Source organism: Pyxicephalus adspersus, chromosome 11, assembly GCF_032062135.1.
Source record: "Pyxicephalus adspersus chromosome 11, UCB_Pads_2.0, whole genome shotgun sequence".
Lineage (NCBI taxonomy): Eukaryota > Metazoa > Chordata > Amphibia > Anura > Pyxicephalidae > Pyxicephalus > Pyxicephalus adspersus.
Genome location: NC_092868.1, coordinates 35,315,930 through 35,341,739, shown reverse-complemented (window position 1 = coordinate 35,341,739; position 25,810 = coordinate 35,315,930). Strand labels below are relative to the sequence as shown.

The 25,810-nt window shown below is 38.5% G+C and overlaps 1 protein-coding gene across 2 annotated transcripts in view; it reads right to left on the bottom strand.

Moving 5' to 3' along the window:
• Nucleotides 1-3,812: 3,812 nt before the first annotated feature.
• Nucleotides 3,813-25,810, bottom strand: part of APOC3 (apolipoprotein C3) — a 64,215-nt gene continuing 42,217 nt past the window's right edge. Inside the window, exons 1-4 of one of the 2 annotated variants that reach the window (XM_072425875.1) lie at nucleotides 10,892-10,968; nucleotides 8,839-8,908; nucleotides 5,955-6,084; nucleotides 3,813-4,157 (exon numbers count right to left, since the gene is read on the bottom strand). In XM_072425875.1, coding sequence (XP_072281976.1) covers nucleotides 4,058-4,157; nucleotides 5,955-6,084; nucleotides 8,839-8,887 — 279 coding nt within the window. In that variant the 5' untranslated portion in view covers nucleotides 8,888-8,908; nucleotides 10,892-10,968 and the 3' untranslated portion in view covers nucleotides 3,813-4,057. Of the gene's footprint in view, nucleotides 4,158-5,954; nucleotides 6,085-8,838; nucleotides 8,909-10,891; nucleotides 10,969-25,810 lie in introns of those variants that run through there. The other variant, XM_072425874.1, reaches the window with a different exon arrangement.

Below are 25,810 nucleotides of genomic sequence, written 5' to 3'. Positions count from 1 at the left end.
TTTTGCCTTTGTGACATCAAAACAGAAATTAGGGAGAAACAACAACTAAGGGCAACATGTGTCACTGGGATAGAATGAGATCACTTTGTTTTATTCTTTTTCTTTCACAACAAAAGGTTTTTTGATCACTGTTTGCACTGTGCTCCTGTACTGTTTGTTTAGTTGTTCTTCTGCAATTGTTTACCCTGAACAGTCTAATCTTCTGCTTGCGTTGTATCAGTAGAATTATAGACAATGGCATTACTTTTTATTACATCAAAGAGTTTAGGAAAATTAATTTATTACACTTTAACTTTAGAGTAAAGTAAAAAATATTTTTAACAGTGTATTTTTGTAAACATAATAAATATATGCATTAAAATTAACCCATCATTCATTTTAATGTTAAAGTCCTGGCTACAAACAAGCACCAGCAGGAATATAGACCGAAAACCTATGTGCCCCTCTGATTTACGTTGATGCTGGTGGCAAGACTTCTCTGACTTGTAGATATACCACACTGGCCTGCCTGTACCCTGACCAATAATATGACATCTGTTCATGTAAATCTCTCTTCTGATCCCTATCAGCCTTTGTTCAATAACAGTGACAGATATAGACAGTATATCTTATTATAGCATTCAAAATCAAAAGTAGTTTTCAGTCTAATCCAAAATCTGCAAGCTACTGTATATCTGACAACTCAATGCAGCAACAGATGGATTTTCCTTTCCTCTTTCTTAAAGCTACAAGCTAACAGGTCAAAGTGAAAACAAAGACAATGGTTAGTGCTAAGTTGCCATAACTGGTTAGTATGCACAGAAAACTTGCCAATTATGGCAGAAATACAGTAGAACCTGGTTATCCGGAACTCAGATAACTGGTAAACTCAGATAACCGACATCGCTTTCTTTTCTATAGCCCTTTCTTTCCTGCATCCAGGAACACATACCACAGCTCCGCTAGGGCTGTGGGAGAAATCAAGAGAGTGGAGCTGTCAGGAGAGCAGAGCAGAGCTCCACTCCGAGATCGGCTCAAGTGTCATCAGGGTTTCCCTTTTCTCAGCCATTCAGCACTAAGGGTAAATGGCGACACGTCTATTGCTGAAGGGCTGGGAAACCTCAGTTTCAGAGTAACCTCAGTTAACCAGAAACTACTCTTATCCGTAATCTGCTATTCCCTGTGGGTGTCAGGTACCTAAGGTTATACTGTACCTTGTTTTGTAGTTCCCTGCAGTAATGAGAGGTCCAGGATCTGGCCCACCGCAATCTCCCTTGGCCATTGGGCAGCCACTGTTGAATCCTTCACATATATAGGCACCTAGGTGTCCCCGGCATCTAGGTCAGTGTTTCTTGACCTTCTAAACATGGGGAAACCTTTGCATTAAATGTTGGGTCCTTAGGGAACCCTGCTCTGATTACTATATCAACATCATACTGTACATTAATGTGATGGGCCGAAGAAAGAATGTCTCTTACATTGATGGCCAGTAGGAAGGCCATCACCCTTACACCAAAAAGATCATTGGCATCAGTGGTAACTGATCTGAGAGGCACCTTACAAGGGGATACATTTTTGTATTAGACTTTGCATGTCTCCTCTGTCAAAAACCTCTATCCTCTGGTGTGTTTTAGTTTTCATTCAGATTTAGAACATTCCATATGGTGGCACAAAAAAACTATGATCCTCAATACTATTTAGTAATATGAAAGCTAATAATTGAATACCAGTGAATACAAGATCTATGATGTAGTGTTACCATAGCAAAAGCTTGGTTTTAAATTGGCACTCTCTAATGGATACCCAGTTGTATGAACTATGACATGTTCTCACTTTGATCTATTCAATTATGTGTTTGCTTTAATTTGGGGTGCATAGCAGGATCTGAAATCAAAAGAAGAACTTCAAAAGTACCATCAAAAGGACAGCAGTGAGTAACTGTAATGTTTTAAACATAGTTACCTCCGTACTGCTCTTTTCTTTAATACAGCTGTCCAAAACCCTGATATCAGAACAGCTATGTGACTGTTTTTGGTGTTTATGGTTTTCTTAGTGTGTTTTGCTTCTGGCTCCTGTAATATTTGAATTGAATTATTAGAGGCAATGGGGATCCACAGAATATGTTACCATTCTGCTCAGGCTAGATCCTTGCCTGATTCAGCTGCTCATGAGAATCTACAGTTATGTGCGCATGTGTGACCATGCACAAGGCATGAGCATGTGTGTGCTAAAGGACACACAGCTTTAGGTGCAAATTATTGGTTTTAACATACCAAACATGCTTTTAAATCTATTCAGCTTTGGCTCAGATTGCTGGATCCTCAGCGTGTTTACCCACCATTCTGCCAAGCATTCGCTCCATCTCATTTTCTGAATTCTGAGCTCAGTCTGGCCTTGATCTCGACTTTACCTTTGATTGCTACCAGCCCTAACCTCAGCCTGTTGCATGACTTTGGATCTGATTGCCACCTGCCCTGATCACAGCTTGTTTAATGACTGCAGCATTCTAGTTTGCTTGCCAACTGCTTGATTAGCTATTCCCACACTGAATCTGTCTGATCCCTATTGCCTCTGGTGGGAAGAGCCTGGGGGCCACGACCTGATGACCACCCTGCAGCAAAGTAGTGTGGTGGCAACTAGAATTACCGGGCCTCATTCCTTGTAGGGTGCTCTGGTGAAGACCAGGACCACCATGATTCAACTGGGTAGGGGGACAACACGTAGCAGATGTCTAATTCATCTAACAGTTATTTTAATACAATTGCAAAGAATGGCATCAGAATACACATTAACTTACATTGCCTGCTAACTCTACTGCTTCCTGGCATCAGGGTTTTCAAATAGCTCTACTCTGAAAAGGATAACTTGTAGGAATCCTTTTTGAAAGAACAGTAGAATATAATTAAAAAAAAAAACATACAGTACACTAATGCTCCACACTCTGAATAAAGATAGTAATATTCAAAAGCAGTATTTAAGGCAGTACAAAAGACTAAAACTAAAAAAATATTTGTTTTATATTTTAATGATACATTTCTTTCTTCTCTTACTCTAAAAATATATACTCAATTAGTCCTGATAAATATACAATTTGCAGAGAACCGTATATCTTTCATGACTGTGGCTTTAATTCAGGGGTCGGCAAACTTGTATAGCCACTAGACCATTTCAGAGGTGGGCAGGAGCACACTAGGCCGGATTCTGAGTCCCGCCCTAATGGCTCCACCCCCACCAGGGAACGCCCCCTGAAGTGAAATTTCTCTCCTCCGTATGCATTGCCGAGGAGATGGATTTACCTCCAGGGAGTGTTCCCTATTTACCGCGGCGGCGGAAGTATCAGGCCTGCCGTGGTAAATAGGGGAGCCACAGCAAAGGAGGTGGAACCGGAGCTCCGGCAGCTCCGGTAGCTCCTAAAACCCCCTGGAAGATCCAGCCGGCAACCCGCAGCTCTGGAGCCACGGGTTGTTGGCCGGCGTTAGGCCCGATCGGCCAGGGGGCGTTAGGCCAGAACGAACTACAAGCTAAGCCGTATCTGGCCTAATGGCTGGAGTTTGACGACCCCTGCTTTAATTCATATTTTGCTCAGAATGTCCTAATCTGTAGCCACTCCATTGGGTTGAAGAGAGCAGAAACTATAAGTGTAAACACCCACATCCATGATACACAATGCAAGGAATCATGGGACTTGTAGTTTTCTTACAGGCAGGGAGATGACATTACAGCTGCTTTGCTGCCCTCTAGTGTTCAGCCAGTAATAGTAAAAACCATCAGCTGACTGCATACATGAGCACATTTTAAAAACTATATAATAAAATATAAAAAAGGTCAGTAACTATTTCCAAAAAAAGCTTTATTTAAAAATCGGACAACACTTTCCATTAGAAAAAAGTTATTCAGCTCAGTACTGTATATGGGTGTACATAAGAATAGGATCCATTACATCAGAGGACAGAAAATAGTTTTACATCAGATAAGATAACAAAAAGCCAGACTGGCATATACATTAACAGGCAAAATCTACATATTGAGGTATGCATGGAAAATCTTCCGTCTGTTGAAATACACTTGTTGTTCCAGATTAGAAGGATTTGGTCAGCTGTTCCCATCTTTCTATTGCCTTGTTCATGAATGCGCTGTACATAGATTGTACATAGTCACTTCCAGAATCATAGTATTCACTAAAAGAAACAGGAAATATTATTAGGGTATTATTAGTTTGCATATTTATCAATGTTAACATAAAAAAATCTATTTTTACAGCTACCAACTTAAAATCACACAGGGTTCATACTGCACAGTGTACCCCAGCTATACGCAGCAAATCTAATCCCATACAATTGACAATCAAAAATCAGAGCGCATTTTAAATACAGGGATTGTAGTACACTTTTTGGCCATTTATGTTTTGATGGCGCTGTTCTGCAGAAACTGCTGTTAGGTCTTGCTTGCTATACTAAATACACGTTTAGACATCCCTGCTGCCTGCTCTCTGGAACTGTGCCAGATGTCCACGCGTGCTGCGAGAGGAAGACTGGCTTGTGTGTGGAGGTAAGTATAACTTTCAAAAATCCTGAATTTTTGAAAAATCCCGTACTCCTCGGGTCCGGAGGTTGCCGGAATGTCAAGTGTCAACTGTATATCCTCTGCACTGAACAATAGCACAATGAACAGAAATAAAATATAAGGAGTATGTTTATAGAGCAGCAAATGTGACATCCACCAAATATTCGGTGCATGTGAATCTTCCTGGTATATATGTTTTGTAATTACAGTAATCAATTTACCTTTTGTAAATGTTTGGTAAATGCAATTTTCACTGCTTTATAAATATACCCCTGATAGTGTTCCCTAAATAAAAGCCAACAAGGCAGCTAATACATCTTGTAGAGGGCACAGGGGCCAGCTGAAGGTAACAAAGACCAGAGAGTGATGCTGGCATCCAACACACTTGGCATAATGGCAGATGTAAATGTTTTTGTTTGTATGGCTAGCACAACTAAGGATTTCACTTTTGACTTATTTCAGACAACTTGTAAATCTCAATCATGTAAAATAGGAAAATATCCTTAATATATTGGAGATGCAACACTTCTGTTTACATTTATTGTTGCGGCTGGTATAAAGACCTGGTGTTTAAAAACTTCAATAACCAAAGCTCAAATAAATTCGAATAAGTTGAAAAAGTAGTTTTACCCTGTGCCTGCTGGGTTCAAATTTCAGAAAGAGAGAGTCTGAAGACAATCAAGTCCTGGTGCTCTCTCTCACTTTTGGAACATCCATTAGTGTCATTGGTGTACCTTATATTAAAAGTAGATTTGTTTAATATTTTTTATAAATTGTTATTTATATATATATATATATATATATATATATATATATATAAATATAAAACAAAACTCCACGGACTCCTTTCAAAGTACGTAACCTGACATTTTAGTAGAACCATGACCTAAAGAGGGTGGACATACCTGTCCAGAACCCACGTGGAAGTCCTGTACAATATTATTATTATTATACAGTATTTATATAGCGCCATCATATTACGCAGCGCTGTACAAAGTTCATAGTCGTGTCACTAACTGTCCCTCAAAGGAGCTCACAATCTAATGTCTCTACTATAGTCATACGTGGTTATTGTAGTCAATTTAGGGGGAAGCCAATTAACCTGACTGCATGTTTTTGGGATGTGGGAGGAAACCAGAGTACCCAGAGGAAACCCACACAGACACGGGGAGAACCTGCAAACTCCATGCAGATAGTGTCCTGGGATTTGAACCTAGGACCTAGTGCTGCAAAGGCCGGAGTGCTAACCCCTGAGCCACCATGCTGCCCAATATAATATATATATATATTTATATATATATATAAATCCATTTTTCTTAGTTTACCACTATTTCTTTGGCTTTAAAATGTTGAACTTTAAACAAAACAGAATGAGAATATCACTATTATAAAATATCTATAGTAATTCTTACATGGCTTGCTGTGCCAGTGGCAATTCTCTGACTTGGTTTAGGGCATCTGTTGTTTTGGAAGCAACATCGCTGGCCAGATCCTGCACATAGTCGATAGTTGAGGACAGGAAGGTTTCCTCTTGTGCAGAAACTGGGTACCAGAAGCAAAAATAGATTAGAGAATGGCTTAGTGCTGTACAGAGATAAAACATATACATACACTTATGTGGAATTAAGAACTACAAAACAACTAGGATTTCCTTTTTTTTTACTGTAAACATTATTTTTCGTTATTTAGTTAATATTCAAAGTACAGCATTAGATAAGTTTGTACTGTGAGAACGTGTTGGTGCAATAAGTAATCCTTTCCATGTCTCATTGATGATGTGCATGAGTGACAAAAAGTTGATAACCAGAGAGTTTGAATTATTCTTTAATAATAGATTAAGTATTTTAATAAACACATATTTTAAATAAATGTGGGTCTTTTCATTTTGCTTACACACCCAATTTTATGATTGTTTTGTGTTTGCAGCCAGGGTACAAAAAACTCAGCACCTTCTTGAACAAGATGACGAACTATTAGAATTATTAATCAGATGGTACAAAGAGCATGTGCAAAGTACAGATCATCTGAACAATATTTCATTTTATTCTGAAAATCATTAAATGATACATTACAAATGATTGCAGGGGGTTATAGTACTGTTCCCTCTCAAAACAGACTGCTAAAATAACTTGTAAAAAAAGCAATCATACTATTTTTGTTATATATCGATCCAACAATGGCCTTTGTATTTTTACAGTTCAGATTTTTTGTGAAATAATTTGCCCTTAATTTTTTAAATCCATGTATATAATAACTAGTATAGCTAGCATTAGTTATTTACATTCACTTGGACTTCTTCTTGTAATGCTGATGACATAGACTTGGACTTGTTCTTGTAATGCTGATGAGCATAGTGCTGCTTTCCCTGTAGCTTCATCAGCTTTACGAGTGTGAGAAATAACCTCAGAATTTATATCAATGCAGCACAAGCACCTTAATCCAAACCTGTCATAAACTGCCGGGACATCTCCAATATACAGTGGGGTCAGTAACAATGGTAATGAAAATATGTCTGTATGGTATGTGGGGAAGCTAACTTAGGATTCCTGCCTTACTCGTGTGTAGAGTTAGAAAAACATGCACTTCTAAAAAAAAAAAAAAATGGTTTCCCAATTTTTTAGGTACTTCCATGAAGATCTCCATCGTTTTCAGACCTTGTTTCACTTAAAATGATAAAGAAACTTCAGCCTGGAGGCAGACATCTAAAGTACACTGGGGGGCACTGTAGTAAAATATTAGTAAGTAGGGATAGATCTACTCAAGGTGAAAAAATTGACACAGGTAAAAAATGGACAAGTAATTTCCCAATCCTTATAGATAACTGGAGGCAGACGTGTGCAAGACCCGGATGCCAAAGGATAGGTTGTTTTAGACTTTGACCAGCTAGTAGATGACTTTACAGATGTGTTATCTAAATTACCAGTAGTCAGTCAATCCAAAAATAATATTACATATTGTCTAGGGGGAATGTGCTTAAACATGTACTAAATCTTTCTTGGCCCCAAACCCCCTTTCCCCCGTCACCCAAACAAAGGTGATGTTTGTTTTGGATTTATTTAGCTGTAAAAAAAAATTAGGAAGGTTATTTTATTAGATGAGGTGGAAAATATTATCCCACAATAATGTGCTCTATGCTTTTAAGGGTGTGGGAAGCTTATTGGAAAACTAGGGATATTCTTTCTGGTCCTAACTTGTTTATTGTACAGCAGCTGCTCCCTCTGCCGACTGCTATACAAAGTACAAATCAAAGTTACGTCATTTTTTTTTTATACTAAAAGCAGTGCCCCCCCTAATATTGAACGAGACAATTTTATAGGCTTGGGAATGTCTTGGATAGGAAATGGAACAGCAAGTGTTTCTCTTGCATAAATCCATCCATAAACATTCTTCTAAAATGTGGTATGCACCCCCCCCAAAAAAAAAAGAAGGCCACAAAAAAACTAGTAGTAATTCACATCATCATGGTGTAGATTTGTTCATCCAATCACACACGAGAGCAACCATGTCCTCAGAATGAATATGAAAAGATCCTCATCCAGACAGGAAAAGCAGCTGTCTTGGAGTGGCTCTGTGAGGGATCTGAAGCACCCAATGTGGAAATGACAGATAATGGGACACTTTACACATTGCTGGATCTTGCCAAGGTACGTATTAGTAAAACAAAGATTAGTAAAGATATTTGATTTTTTTCTAGGGATTTTTTAACTTTTCTTGAAATGGGGGGCTTTTAGGAAAGGGGGGGGGCACAAAATTGCTGCCCCACTTCCTATTCAAGATCTCAAGCATGATAAAAAGGCTTTGGGAGGATCCCATGCATTTCAATTTACAATACAATATAAAAATAAACACCAGTTTTATCACATCTAACAACCATGTTATAAATGTTCATTAAATGTAGTGTTGTGTACCACTACTGTCTTTCTAGCCAAATATAAAACAAAATGTTTTCATGTAGATAAAGTTATGAATATGAAATTATTCTGATTGACTTCAGACAAAATCCTATTGTATCTACAAACATATAATATCTGCTATATAAATGTTCCGATCCTCTATACCAGAAAAAAGCTTTACTTGAGAAATGCCCACATAGGTCCCCCTGAGCCACCCAAACAATGGTATGTTCAGGGGTTATACAATAAACTTAAATGCTACTCCCACCTATATTTTAACAATAATTTTTGACAAAATGACATGCTTTATTTTGTGTGTCATAGTCCCATGGGTGCCCAAATATAATTCATAATTCTGGTTTGTCTTTCTTTATGATATCAATATATGTTCCATATTTCTCACCTGCACAGGCAGCTAGAACAAGAAGAGCGGAGATCACCACAAGCTTCATATTTAGAATTCAGCAGATACTCTGTTGAAATACAGACTGCATTATTACACATTAAATACTAATAACCAAAGTAGGACTGAAATAGCATATGCATTCAATACATTGGCACAGTAGTTTTTGCATCAGCTTTTAAGATGTATATTAAAAATAATAACCCATAGTATTCATTCAAGCATTCATTCAATATCCATATAATAACCTCTAAAGCACACCAAACCTCATCATTATATTAATCCTACCCTACCAATAACCACAATGCCTAACTGCAACCCACCATAAACCCTAATACAATACAATTCGAATACAAGCCCTCATAGTATATTCAACACTTACCTAACCTCACGTCTAAACTTATCCCTGATCAGAGCCAAAGCATTAACTCTTTGGCCCTGATTTAATAAAGCTCTCCAAGGCTAAAGAGGATACACTTTCATTAGTGAACCTGGGTGACCCAGCAAACTTTAAAAGGATTCTTAAAAGTAATTAGCTATTTGTTAGCAAATGTTTTAAATTCTGGACCAGATCCATTCCAGGTTTGCTGGATCACCCAGCTTCACTGATGAAAGTATATTCCCTCCAGCCTTGGAGAGCGTTAATAAATCAAGTCCATTGGTTTCAACTTTAACAAAGTCCTAACCCTTTTACAAGCCAGGCCGATTTTGCAATTAGCCTAAATCTAAATAGCAGCGCTAGTAACTAATCTACACATTGGCTTTCATCCAGGTGCTCAGGTAGACGGTGAGCATGCTCCTATTGACTAGTGATTGTTACTTCCAATAGTTGTTCACTCATCGTTTACCTTAGTAACAAGGCCGAAAGCCAGTGCTTATATTAGTTACTGTTCATACTCAGCTACCACTGGCCTGTTATAGTAAAAATTGCAGATTCTGTTTATGGTTTTGTCCTCCACTGTTTTAATAAATGATTAACACAAACTAACATTTTGTTATTAGTGCACGTCCTATGTCTGCCTAATACATTTACAGTACATTTACCAATCTAATTTTATACAAAGTGAATAAACAAACACATTTGTTGAACAGACTTAATATAAAAATTGTTGTACATATATCCCTAAAGGGTATCTAAACCCCAAATATTTCCCTTTTGGCTTTTCATTATTGCCTGCCTCACCCCTGAAGAGATTGACCTATTGGACAGAAAATAAAGGACCACCCTTCACAGATGGAAAAGTAAAATATGATGGGGAATCCTTTTATAGTCTGTCAATGCAACAGATGTCCCCATTGGAAGATACAGATTCTGCACCAAGATATATTACATTTCTCCCCATGTTCTGCTATGATGATAGCACTCCCTAGTTTAAATAGATAGGGTGAACCCAATTAAAATGCAAGCCACAATAAAATCTTGCAAGAAATACAAGAAGCCTTCCTCGGTCCTTGCTAGATATACACTTATAATAAGGAGGCCATAAATGGTGAATAGTATCATAAAAAGCATAGGTCCCGGTGGCATCAACATTCTCTGAAAGCTTATTCATACCATAATACAAGTGTTAAAACCTGTGCCATGCACCATTATATGGTTTTAAAAAAACGCTGCAATGGTTTCTTTATATGCCTTATCATACATTTTTCTTATTTTATGTTGGTTTTTGTATTTTTATCTTTGCAACACACAATGCAATGCATTGCATCACACTACAAAAAAATAAAAGTTTTTTTTCAGCACTAGAACCACTGGGACCAAACTGGCAACATAGAAAACAATAGTATGGCATGAACTCCAAAATTTGGTAATTCCTATTTTCAGAAGTAAGTCAGGCTCCCCTGTATATTAATACATGTTACCTTAACAAACAGTCTAATGTCAAAAAGTCATTTGTTTTAATTTACTAGCATTATTGCAAAGCAGCTTGATAATATTGTACTTAAAATAATATTTACATCATCACCCTGTTAACATTACATTAGGATTTCATATCAACCTATACATATAATAAACATTGGTTTTGCAATGAACAATATATCTGAGACTTACCTTGCAGCACTATACACTGAGCTCTGTCCAGTCCCTTGCTGTAGTATATAGGTGCATGGATTATATAGACAGCTTTCTGAATAGGGAAGAGCCTGGAGTGGGTGGGTGTGTTGGAAGAGGGTGAAGATTGTACTATGGAATCAAAAAATGTGTACCTAGGACAGGGAACAACTGCTGACTCCCTCATGCCACAGAGATTATATCGGATTACCAGATAATGTCACAACATATGTTTTGTGAAATAATGTGCATTTATTTACATTGATCCCTAAATTTATACGCCTTGCAGAAAAGTAAGAAAAGTGCAATATTCCAAAATAATAGACTAAACACGTGGTATATATACACATACAGGTGAAAAATTGCAACTTCATGGACACATCTGGTATGTCAGCCTTTTAAGTGTACAGTTACCATGGAGTGTTTTCATGGAATTCATCTCATTAGACACAAGCTGTGATCAACAAATCAGTAAGTGCATCTGGGTGGACGTAATACCATAGGAAAAAATGTATTCTGTAACCTGTATAAAGTTAATATGTGCAATGATATTATTTAGTATATGATTTGTAATATAGTTACTTAGTAAGTCAGGTTGAAAAAAGACATACCGTATTTTTCGGACCATAAGACGCACTGGACCATAAGACGCACCAGTTTTTAGAGAAGGGAAATGAAGAAAAAAATATTCTGAAACAAATAGTGTCCTAAAATATTTTATGTGCATTAAAAACCAACAGCACAACGTCTCTTCTCAAGGGAGAATAGATTCAGTTCAGCTAATCTCTCCTCATAGCTGAGCTCCTCCATTCCTTTTATTAGTTTTGTTGCCCTTTTCTGCACTTTCTCCAATTCCACAATGTCCTTTATGTGAACTGGTGCCCAAAACTGGACTGCATATTCCAGATGAGGACTGATGAATGCTTTGTACAGGGGCAGGATAATGTCTCCATCTCTGCAGTCTATTCCTCTTTTAATACAAGAAAGTACTTTACTATTTTTAGATATTGCAGCTTGGCATTGCATGCTGTTATTAAGTCTTTGATCTACCAGAACCCCCAGATCCTTTTCCATTTCTGACTCCCCCAAATGTATTCCCCCTAGACAGTATGAATCATGCATGTTAGCCCCCTAGTGCATAACTTTACATTTCTTAATAATAAATGCCATTTGCCACTTGGCTGCCCAATCAAACAGTACACCCAGGTCTGCTTGTAGAATTTAGACATCCTGTATGGATTGAATTCCAATACTATAGTAGTCCAATAGTTTGGTATCATCTGCAAACACAGAAATGGTACTTTTAATCCCCAACTCTATATCAGTGGTGCCCAACCTTTTTTCATTCTGGGGCCACTGCTGACATTGCGCGGGCCAGGATGCAAATAAACATTAATGATGTATGATTAAAACTAAAATAGTTTTCATTTAAAATTAGCTTGAATTAAAATGTTTCTAGTTACCGTAACATACATGCACCAAATAAAAGTAACAACAAAAAAAGAACCTCTGCAATTGATCCTTCTTGGGTCATCTTCAGGGCCCCACATTTCCCTCTTCCTCAGAAATTAGTGTTCACAGATGGTAAGTGGCCATCTATGTGTGACAGGGTAGCACCATATAACAGTTATAGTTTTTCATATCTTGTGATGGTGCTGTAGTGATTAAAGAGTGATGACAAGAGTCCCCCACTTGCAGTTACATTTCCCTTTTCTTACAGAGAAATTGGGATTCATAGAGAGTAAGGGGATAGCTATGTGTGTCAGGGTAGGCATGATATGATGAGTATAACATTTTAATGGGGAAAGGGGCATAATGAGTTTCCCACTGGCTCCCACATTTCAGGTTGACAACATCCCTCTGTTCCAGAGAAATTGAGGTTCACAGAACGTAACTGTCTAGCTTTGTGAAATAGGCAACTCGCCAGCTGCTCAGTCCCTCTTTTGTAGATCTGACTGCAGGCGGCAGTGAGCGGTACTGAACATCTCCCCTGAGCCAGGAACTGAATGCATGGCTGAATGCAGCCATGAAGTTTTGTGAACTTTAAGGTGCACCACAGCGCACAGACAATAGGCAGTGCGCTAATGTTCATTGCCATGAGAGTGGAAACCTAATTTGGTGACCCTGGTCTTGAAATAGCCCTACTTATGCTTGTGACCCAGTATCTGGCAACGTGTTACTTGTAGAGGGCTTAAATTTGGGTTAGTAGAAGCAGTCCCCTTTGTATCCTGAAAATTTCACATTTCTATGACAATTAGTGAAGGTGATATGAGTATTTATACATGGGGATATTGACAGTTGCTTGAACAACAGACACAGCTCTCATGCTGCTGTTGCACGATTATCTCACAGTAGAAGGTGGACAGGAAGCAGCTCCCTCTCCTGGTAGCACCATCTCAGAGAGAAACATAGGAGATGCGAGTGCCCCATCCCCCGCAAGACAATGAGCAGAGAGAGTAGAGTGAATAAGGAGAGGGCATCTGGCAGCTCCAGATGTGGTCCGTGGGCCATAGGTTAGGCACCCCTGCTCTTATCATTTAAAAAAATGATAAACAGTAAAGGTCCCGACACTGAACCCTGGGGTACATACCATTCAGAGTGCGAATCATTAATCATTACTCTCTGGATTTGATTTTTAAGCCAGTCCTCTCTCCATTTACAGATTAGCTTTTCTAAACTTATTGACCCTAACATACAGTGAACTGTCTGTGGGGTACTCTGTCAAATGCTTTTGCAAAGTCCAAGTACACTATGTCAACTGCTACTCCACTGTCTACCTGTTTACCTACCTGCCGCTGACTACCACTTACTATATTATTTTTTAGCAGAAACTTCTCTATGTGGTTCTTTATCAAACTCTCCAGGACCTTTCCAACTATAGATGTTAAACTTACCAGTCTGTAGTTACTTGGTAAGATAGGAACCACATTGGCCCTACGCCAATTCATTGATACCAAGCCACTGATTAAAGAAACACTAAAAATTAAAAACAATGGCTTTGAAATAACTGAACTCAGTTCTATGAGGACACATGGATGCAATCCATCAGGTCCTGGTGCTTTGTCAACCTTATTGCTTGTATTTATATTTTCTCCACATGTATTTGTGTAGTAGTTACTTATGTGTCCTTCCATAGATCAACATTTTTGCCTGAAAAATACAACACATGCTGGGTGTTCTTTTTGACAACATTAATACATTCACAATAGTAGCCAGCTTTTTTATTTCTATTTTGACTGCCTAAAGTTAAAGTACACTGCACAGCTGCTAATAAAAATAAAAATTTCACATGAACTGAATGATGTAGATTTCAGAGACCAAAGCTGGTTATACAGGTGGCAATTTTCAGTTAATTGTAACCACTTCACATCCACCCAAACTGCACATAAAATCAAGTAATAGCTGGAAACTTAGCAACCCACCACCCACAATTTTATTTCATCCACTGTCATTTGGCTGATTGTAGAAAATTGCGAAACAAATTGACAGCTTTACCGTTTGTTAAAAGATCAGACTAAAAACAGAAATTTTGTCAGGATGACCTTTTTTCCCAGTTAACTATTACAGCAATGTAGACATCCAGGAATATTAGAAACTAACCAAGTTCTTCTTTTTGTTTACTACTTTCTCTACAATCTTTATTTACCAAATATCACATTGTTTTCATCGATTCCTAAGTCACCTTACTAATCATTTTGTACTAATACTTTATGAGCACCATTTAAAAATAATTTATGTTAATGTATAGTTTTCACAGTGAACATCTTTGCAAAATCATAGTCACCAAGACAACCCAAAATACTTTATTGGGCTTTATACATTTATATTTAAACACTATATGTGCAGTAATAGGTATGGAATTAAATCACATAGTCTCTAAAATTGTACAAATTACTTATGTTATCATGTAGAGTTACAAGTTACAGGTTGCTGTACACTGGGTGCATGGCAGTCATAGACTATGGACACATTGGGCCTCATTTATTAAAGCTTTACAAGGCTGGGGAGGATATACTTTCATCAGTGAAGCTGGGTGATCCAAAAAACCTGGAATGGATCTGATCAAAAATATAAAACATTTAGAAAATAGAAAATAGCAAACTTTGAAGAAATGTATTTCAGATTTGCTGGATCACCCAGCCTTGGAGAGCTTTAATAAATCAGGCCTATTAAATAGATCACTAAAGAATACTGTAACTCTATTTCTAAATCAATGCTTACATATTTGTGCTTCCTTCAGATTTCCTAAAAATTACTTGCCACACTTACTGTTTTTCTCGAAAACATATTTTATAAAAATATAAATCGATAGCTAACACATAAAAGAAAGACACAGTGAATGAAATAAATAACATCATCTACCTACTGAAAGGAAGAATGCAAAGCATTTTCTTTTATTGGCTTGAGTAATCAAGGTAGGGAAATCCAGATGCCAAGATTGATCTGTACCTGTAAGTGCTGTACAGTAACAGCAACAGTCACAGGTTGGGCAGTAGAGGTGCATAGTGTAAAACAAACAATATAAAACTATGAAAATGATTAGAATAGACCATAGCACAGTTGCAGATACTCTTTAGAATGAGCTTCATGTTAGACAACTAGAAACATCAGTATAAGAAGGCCTGGAACAAGGAAACGGAGTGAGGATTAGTGGAAGGCCTACCTAACTGGGAGGGGATAGGGAGCATGCAGGGATTAAGCTCAGATAATTTTTGAAGCAGGTAGTTTATTATTAATATTAATATTACACAGTATTTATTTGACACCATCAAAATATTCAGCGCTATACATTGTCATGTCACTAGCTGTCCCTCAAAGGGGCTCACAATCTAAAATCTCTACCTCAGTCATATGTCATTAATACAGGGTAAGGTCAATTTTAGGGGGGAATCCAATTAACCTAACTGCATGTTTTTGGGATGTGGGAGGAAACCAGAGTACCCAGAGGAAACCCACGCAAACTCCATGCAGATAGTGTCCTAGCCAAGATTTGAATCTGGGACCTTGAGCTGCAAAGGCTGGAGCGCTTACCTCTGAGCCACCATGCTGCCTAGTTTAATAAAGGAAGTGGTGACATAGAAATTTGGGTGGGGAAAGGAAGGGTTATAAGGAGGGGAAATGGAAAGGGTGAGGTAATCATTAGTGGGATTAGGAGAAGGAAAGTTTCCTCCCAGCCCATCCCTGTTGGTAGTGGGAATATGATGTGGTGGGGGGATTTACGCGGTGAGGTCCTGGAGGGTATTGGTCTGGTGTATTGCTTTCACTGTGGGTAAGAGACCCATCTATGGTATGGAGTCTCTGAATTATATATATATATTTTTTTTTTTAATTTTTTTGAAGTTTTTCAAAATATACAGAAAAGAAACAATAAAAACACTAACAATAAAAAACAAAATACATCGGCATTATTAATCAAAATATAGACAAAACTGGATGAAAATAACAATACAGAAAAAAGAAAATACTCGAGTCTGACAATATATATTAATACTAGTGATTTATATTTGAAAAAGTCTACGGTCTATGCCTAAAGCTGTATGGTGATCCAGCCAAGGAGTCCAAACCTTGTAAAAATTTTGCATAGAATCATTAGCGGTAGCTGACATTTTTTCTAAGACCATGGTGTCCGACAGTCTAGATAATACTGCTTGAAAACTTAATGTCGGTTTCCGCCATGCAGCTGCAATCACTTGTCGTGTGGCCAGAAAAATGAAAGAAAGCAGTTTTCGCTGATTTTTAGAAAAACAAGAACTTAGGTTGTGAAGTAATGCTATCCAGGGGTCTCTCTTAAGGGACACATGTAGGACTGATCGTATATAGTTAAATATTCTGATCCAGAGTTTTAACCACAGGACAGTCCCACCAAATATGGCGAAACGTACCTAGGTCTTTACAACCTCTAAAACAGTTTGGGTCACCCCCATTGACGAATTTCGCAACCTTTACTGGGGTAAAATACCACCTAAATAATACTTTGTATGCATTCTCCTGCATGATTACATTCGGAGAGCAATGAGCTATATTCTGCCATATCCTTTGCCACTCCTCCTCATCTAACCTCGATCCCAAATCTGTTTCCCATCTTTCAACATAAGAAAGAGGGTGAGTATCTTTATTGATTAATGAGCTATATAACATAGAAACCAACCCTGCCGAGCTGGAGCCCCTATAGCAACAGGCTTCAAAACTGGTGAGTTTCAGTGGAGATTCCATCGCTCGTGTCAATAAACTCGTTAAGAAATGCCTAATTTGAATATATCTGAAAAATTCACTGGAAGGTAATTTCCAGTGTTCCTGCAAGTAGGTGAAGGACTTGATCCCAGTAAGTGAGAATATATCATACACATATCTAACAGGTTTTCGGGCCCACCATTGAAAAGCCATGGGGTTCTCATAGGCCGGTAAAAATGGGGCAGTTTACTATGCCAGTTAAGGGAGTATGTGCTGACATCAAACCAGCTGAAATTTTAACCCTATCCCAAATACCTAATGCATAGGATAATGTGGGATCAGACACTAACGGACGTTTTGATAAGGGCAGCCATAAAAGATTATACAAGTGCACCGCCGGTAACTCGGCAGCATATAGTTTAGCCCAAATTGGTGGATCTGTGAGACAGTGAAGTGCTACCAATGGAGCCAGCTGAGCAGCTTGCAAATATATACAAAAGTTGGGGACCGAAAGTCCCCCGTTTAATCTATGGCGATACAGCGTTCCATCCGGCACCCGTGGTCTTCCAGGGTGCCAAATAAATCGCAGCACTTTCCTTTGTTCATCTTTAAGGAGTTGCGTCGGAACTGGGATTGGAAGAGTGCAGAACAAATATAACAATTTTGGGAGGTAAGTCATTTTGATGGCATGTATTCTCCCGATCCAAGACAGTGGGAAATTGCGCCATTTGTAGAGCATGACAGAGAGCTCCCTGAACAAAGGCGGGTAATTTGCCTGGTATATAGATGACAAGTGAGATGTGAGCTTAATACCCAGATAGGGGATAGCTTTCAACCATTTATAGACAAAATGTGATTGTAATGAGACTACAATTGGTACTGGTAAAGTAATATTTAACGCTTTAGATTTTTCATTATTTATTACCAAACCTGATATCTCTGAGAAATGGTCAAGTAACTTGTGCAAATTGGGCAATGTCGTGATAGGAGCTGTGAGTGTCAATAATATATCATCAGCAAACAGCATGATTTTGTGTACCGTACTAAACACTTCCACCCCAGCTATATCTTGATTTACCCGGACAGCTGCGGCAAAAGGTTCCAGTGCAAGTATAAATAGTATGGGAGAAAGGGGGCAACCCTGTCTGGTCCCTCGCAGAATCTGAAATGGGGTTGAGGTATAACCCATATATTTCACAGTAGCAGACGGTGAGGCATACAATGCTTTGATCCAATGCAAAAAATGCGTACCAAAACCCCATCTTTTGAGAGCGTAAAACAGATACTGCCATGATATAGAGTCAAAGGCCTTCCGCACATCTAATGATAACATCATGCTTTGAATAGATTTAGAATGAGATAGGTGTAGAATCTGGAGAGCTCTGCGTACATTATCTCCTGCTTGGTGTCTTGGGACAAAACCCACCTGATCACCATGTATTAAACTACCTAGAAATCTGTTCAACCTCGTAGCTAAGATTTTTGCCAAAATTTTTACATCCGTGTTGAGAAGTGAGATGGGTCTGTAGTTGGACCAAGATGTGTGGTCAGTCGATGGCTTAGGTATCATAGCAATAGATGCCCGCAGGGATTCCGTGGGAAAAACCCAGCCTAATTTCAAATCATTAAACAAAATCTGTAAATGAGGTGTCAAGACTGTTAGCAATTTCTTATAGAATAACGAAGAAAAGCCATCTGGACCAGGGCGTTTGCCTATTTTTAATGATTTAATAGCCAACGTAATTTCTGAGATTGTGATATCCCGTTGCAACTCTTCCAGGTCTGAGTTATCTATTTTAGGCAATTCAATATTAGCAAAGAAACAATCGGCTCTGCCTTCATCCATTGCCGGAGGATCAGAATAAAGGTCTGACAGCCGAGTCTGAAACTCTTGAACTATATCTAAGGGGTTGCTAGTCAAATGTTTGGTGGCTGTACGAAGGGAGATTGGAGTATACTGTGGTGTAAATGTTCGCAATCTTAAAGCAAGCAGAGTTCCTGGTTTATTGCCACAATGGTAGAATGTTTGTCTCGTCCGCTGCAGCTGATATGCAGCCTGGTTAGAGAGACAAAGGTTCAATTCAGTTCGTGCTTTACGTAGTGCAATTGAAGTTCCCAATGTGGGATTTAATTTATGTAACTGGACTTGTCTCGAATAGATAGTTTCAAGCTGAGTCTGGGCCTGTGATCGTTCCCGCTTCTTAATCGCAGCAATTTGAATTAAATGACCGCGCATAACTGTTTTATAGGCTTCCCACAATATTGTAGAAGTTGACACTGATCCTGTGTTCAATTGGAAAAATTCTGCGGTCAAATATGTCAGTTTTTCTGTTGTGACTGGGCAAGTTAAGAGGAAATCATTAAGTGTACATTGTCCAGTTTTGGGTCTAACCACTAATGATGAACATGTTATTATTACTGGGTCATGGTCAGACCATGGCACCGCCGGTATATTGGCTTTTAAGACAACTGGTAACATAGTTCTAGGGACCCAAATATGATCGATTCTGGAATAAGAGTTGTGAGAAGCTGAATAAAATGTGTAGTCACGGGACAAAGGGTGCAATTCACGCCATATGTCAAGCAAGCCCAGACTCAGGAAACAGTCCTGTATCGCTACATTTTCCGTAAAGGGAACACTGGAGGATTTGGTGCTTCTGTCCAGTTTTTTTTTAAATACCGTATTAGAGTCTTGGTATTGGTATTATCTGCCCTATCACAGGTATGTATGAGCCACTGCACACCTGGTGCCAATTAGATATTAGCAAGATGTGCAAAATGTTGTCAGAGGTTAAACTCCTAGTGCAGTAAACTATTCTAATGAATGTAAATTGAATGTAGCTTTTGGAAATTCTTTATAATTTTCTACTGTGCTGAGATCTTTCACTATGTTAACCTGCAAGGAGATGCTGCTGATACCATATTTATGTAACAGACTGAAACAATTTGACCTCAGGCTTTGTGCACAGCTTGCAGAAAGGAAATGAATCATCTTCAGGAGTCATGGGATTCTCACAAACACTTACAGGTGCTGCTTTACAGAAAATGCTAACTGCAAGCCATAAAAATGGTGATATGTGATGAAAACCACAAGTGACCATGCTGACACACATTGTGTGCGCATGGTCTACTCTATTCATCAAAAAGTTGGCAAGTAAACAGGAGGTAACTGAAAAATTCTATAAATGAACAGAAACAGGGAAAACGGTATTGTTATTTAAAACATGACACTTTTATCACAGTGGGCCTGATTTATTAAAACTCTCCAGAACTGGAGAATTTAGACTATCACTGGAGAACCTGGGTAATCCAGCTAGCCTGGATTGGATTGAAACCATTTGCCAACTGATAGCAAATCATTTGTTCCAGGTGTGTTGGATCACCCAGGTTCTCCAGTGATAGTATATCCTCTCCAGTCTTTTAGAGCTTTAATACATCAAGCCAAATATTTTGAAAACTAAGCAGGTTTAATTAAATAAAGAACAGCTGATGTCATTGCCCATTATGCATTATGCACCACTGCGCTATGTGCATCATGGTTCATATAATTCATAAATATCAGACTGTAATGTATTGCCAGCAAAGCTCACCAAAATTTTCCCTATTCAAAGGAGCCGAAATTTCAGTTGCATATTGTTCTGTTTTAATAATGCATGTTACTTGCTTCTTTAGGTTTTATATTGACTTTGAAGAATAATTAAAAATGTAATATACCATATGCAGCTTACCAGTCATTGATTGTGGAGGCTGCATTAGTTTTTGTTTTTCATTTTAAGAACATTTGCAGCAAATACAGAAAATACATGTTGATCCTTCATAGTTGTGAGGGGCCTGAATTATTAAAGCTCTCCAAAGCCGGAGAGCATACACTTTCATCAGTGAAGCTGGGTGACCCAGCAAACCTGGAATGGATTTCAATAAAGTAATTTGCTATTTGCTAGCAAATGTTTTAAATCCTGGACCAGATCTATTCCTGATTTGCTAGATCACCCAGCTTCACTGATGAAAGTTTATCCTCTACAGCAGGCATGTCCAAAGTCCGGCCCGGGGGCCAATTGCGGCCTATGTTTAGATTTCCACCGCCCACAGCCTCTGTTATAAAATTAATAAAATAAAATAAAACCAGCACTGTTGGCCACAGTATAAAATACACGAATACAAAAAAGCTATTTTTTATTTCATTAGAGTTGATCAACCGCCTTGCAATTTGGGGCCCGCTACTAGGCAAGATGGGAGTGCACAGGGAATCCCCTACATCATTGTAGTGGGCATGTGCTGTGCAGGACCTGCATGGACCATGCCCACTCTGATTCCAAGAACATGCTCTGCATGGAGACTGCACTGACACCGGACTCCATGCACAGGGAATCCCTCACGTCACCCTGGTGGGCATGTGCTGTGATGGAGTACGCCCACACTAACCCTGGTTAGTGGTCGGCCCCCACACACCTTAACTTCACCAAATCATTTATTTTTTTACCCATGTGAATTTTGTCATATACCTAGCATTGCTAGGGAACATTGTAATACTTCTGAGTCAGAAAGAGTTAATCAGCTAGCTGTTTATAGGGTATTGATTAGAGACTTTGCCTAGTGATGGGAGATGAAAGCACAGACTTTGATACAGGACATTCACACACAGTTCTAATAACAGATAGATAACCCTAGTGCTAATAACATTGTTATCTTTGGCTGACACCAGAATGTCACAATCCCCTTCCACGTGTATGGGACTTTTGGGACTCAAAACTCCAGGAATGTGTAAACATCTTCTGATATATTAGGGGATAAACTGAAATCAATTAGACTCAAAGGCTTGGAAAAAGCTATGTGTGCAGTTGTCTAAATCTCAGTAAGTATTTGTACATGGAATGAAAGAGGAATAATATAATTTGATGACTTACTTTATCTCTCTACGGTGTTTTTTGCACATTTTAACATTTATTTTCATTTTATACTCTAACACGTGTTTAATAAATATATTGTCTTTATTCTGATGTCTCCTCCTTTTTGGCCAACCAAAGTTATCTAATATAGACATTAATTACTATAGCCTCAGCTTACAATACAGTAGTGTAATGGTCAGTAGGAAAAATATTCCCTGCATCACTGGTTATTGGGAGGAATTTCACCCTTACAGACAAAATACCATTGGTGTCAGTTAAACTGACCTGAGAGGGACAAAGTACTCATTGCTCAAGGAACCCCTAGCAACCTGTGGGGGAACCTCAGGGTTACACAGAACCGTGGTTGAGAAACACTGAATTATATGAACAAATTGCTAACAAATCACATTCTAAGGCTACATATACACTTGCAATAGTTCTCGTCCGATAATCGGCTCAGGGCTGATATCGGACAAGAATCTGGCGTGTGTAAAGCACCCGTCGTCCATTGTTTGAACAATCCTCCTGGCGGATCCATGGACGATCTTAATGGAAGTGAAGGGGAGAGAGAGCAGCGGAGTGCCGCTCCGTCGTTCTCACCCTCTCATCTCCATAGAGCAGAACGGTGCTGTATGTACAGCGCTCGATCATGCAGTAGTTTGTCGTTGGAAATGATCTTTCACGATTCTTTCCAACGACAATTAATGGACGTGTGTATGCAGCCTTAGGCCCTTTACATGGTGTGAAACGGCAGTTTGTCATGCATCTGGGAGTGGCAAACCGCACTGCGGGTAATCTTTGATATTTACTGGCAGAGGTTAGAACCAAAGGTGAACACACAACAGAATGCTGCAGCTAAATATCTTTATTATTTTTTTCACGTATTTAACATGTCTGCACCCGCACCTTCCTTTTATGAGGGCCCTTGATATGGTGACAACTGAACTCTAATTGTGCTGCTGACTTGTCTGCCTCAAATGCAATAGAAATGATGAACTTTTGTCACTATCAGGAAGCAGGTCCTCCATACTACCTAACAAACTCCACAACATAGTGACTTTAATATAAGATATTTATTATAATAGAATACCAGAAGCAATGCACACTTTTAGGGCTTCAGCACAGGCCCTAAATATAATATGGTATTTCTACTTCTGATGTTTTAAAAACATGGCTTGAATTATTTTTTGTCTGACAATGAAATTTTACAAATCTCTTTCATGTGCATGAAGCTGCGTCTTTGAACTAAAGCAAGAATGTAAAAGCACCTTATAATTTATTAGGGAATAAACAGATAGCTAAGGGACTTGTTAGTTAGAAATCTGCTATGTTTTTGCAGTTATCTAAATCCCTGCAAATATTTGTATTTGTTAACTGATTAACTTTACCAGATTAGGCAAACACAAGAAGAACAGAAAAAAGGCTGTGAAAAAATTATCAATGTAAAATGTTTTGACGATAACTGGATGTTAACAACCACATTCAGAGTATGTGAATATGTATTGAGAAATACTTATTACTTACTTATCAGAGCTGCTGAGCTGCTTGAGAGCTGCTGGTCAAGGGCACAAGGACTGTGGACTGTCACAACTATCACAAGATGGTGTGTCTCCATTGTGACTACAGACCCTTTTAAGGAGTTTGGGGTTTCACCATGAGATACCCCTCCCCCCCTAAGGTTTGCCCATATACAGAAATTTGGCAATGTGTTAGGCATCTGAACGAAATTACCAATCTGTCAGCTAAAAAGAGCTGAACAGAGACAACTAAAACATTACACTAGCCATACTGCAGTGTAGAAAAAGTAAAAGTGTACTATAATATGCCAAAGGCTGCCTAAAACAATGCATCCTACTCTGTTGCTTTCCTTCCTTATGTGTTACCCTTTGCTGTGAACAATTCATAGATTTCTTTTTCATAATGTTCAATGGCTCTGCATCCTGATGTTGGACCCCCCCCCCCCCCAATCCATTTTAAAAGAAATTTTTACCAGAAAGTCATTCTCAGGATTTGAAGCCACAAGATATTACCATTCTCATCATCAGGTACCAAGTGAAGACTGGGCAGTTCAAAAACATGAAACTTAGTGGCAACCCAAAACAGCTACAGATAGTCAAATAAAGCTCCAAAAATACAGAGAAATCCAGTGAGCCCTGTACTGTATTCAACTGGATTCCAACATGGAAACCTCCCACTTCCCCGCTATATACCAAGAGTAAAACTTGTCAAAGCAACTTAACGAGTACAGATGATTTAAATATTCTCAAAAACTCTGGAAAATGCAAGCTGTGATCCTAAACTTGTACCAGTTTACCTAGCAGCAATACACTAAATATTTTTTCACTTCTTTCACTTTTTAAAGGATTCCTCATCTTTTATAAATGTGGTTACTAGGTGAAATCCTAATTAAACAGGAATTCCCATTATTAATATAAATATATTCACTGACTTCATTCACTGCAGAACATTGGTCCCAATCTAAGTTATAGGATGATAAAAAGAAAACTGTTACAAGGATTAGAAAAGAGTCCAGCTACCATTACCATAACTGAAGTTAGCAAGTTGAGTCCATGACTGAATTTAGCAAATGCGCCTGTTATTGTGCTAAAAGTGTGCCAATCCAAAAAGAGAGAGTGTTGATGCCAAAGTTTATGATATAATATTTTTACTTGTCCTATGAGGTGAAAGTACTTGAAGTTTGTCCTATATTTAGGAACATTAGATTGTTTTATATACACCAAAAAGGATTACTTAGTTTAAAGTTCATGCATATTTTAGTATGGAAATAGGCTTCACTAAGGCTACAGAAAGGTAGAAAAAACCTAAAAAACGCTGTATGGTCTAGTTCATCCATGGTCAAGGAAAGCACAATAATAGGTATCTAAAGAAGAGTTCCCACTCTGCCTTAAAGTGGTCGCTACCAATAGAAGAATTTCCTTCTGCTCTATAGCCCAGGAAACCACCAGTGGATTGGGCTAGTACACAGTAAAATGTATGAAAACACCTGAGGATACAGCCTCATACCTGAAAAAGTTGCTTCCTGGAAACATGGATGATAGGCCCTTCTGAACCAGAGAAGTTCTGACAGTATTCCTGAAAGTTTGCTCACTCCTTGCTATGTCCTATTTACCTGTATTAGCCAGTAAGGAAGCCCTTCATAGTAATAGACCAATGGAAGTGGGGTGGGATAAAAAAAATGGCAAAGCTTGGATACTACCTAGATAAGTCAGTGCCTTTGCCATTCAGAATTGGTCATTGTTCAGGTGTGAAGTCAAGGCATTAATGTTGCTACAGGTATTCTCCCACACTTTATTGCTACCAACACTCCAATACCTGGGTCTTACAGTATACACAAAAGTCTTACAGTATACACAAGTCAGGTCACAAATCTACATACAAGTTCCAAGTCCAAGACTTGCAAAAGCCTTCAATACTTTCTTAACAAATGCAATGTCAGGGACCCCATTTTCTTTCATTTTGGTTTATCAAGGCCTTTCACTAAGTAGGTAATAAATCTGTCCAATAAATGTGCCTATTAGACCTAATTTTCTAAATAAAATTTTTTACAATATTCTGTCATTCACTGAAAGAATGTATTCTACATTCTTGGTATTTCCGTGGGCAGCACGGTGGCTCAGGGGTTAGAACTCCGGCCTTTGCAGCGCTAGGTCCTAGGTTCGAATCCCAGCCAGGACACTATCTGCAGGGAGTTTGCAGGTTCTCCCCGTGTCTGCGTGGGTTTCCTCCGGGTACTCTGGTTTCCTCCCACATCCCAAAAACATGCAGTTAGGTTAATTGTCTTCCTCCTAAATTGACCTTAGACTATATTAATGACATATGACTATAGTAGGGACATTAGATT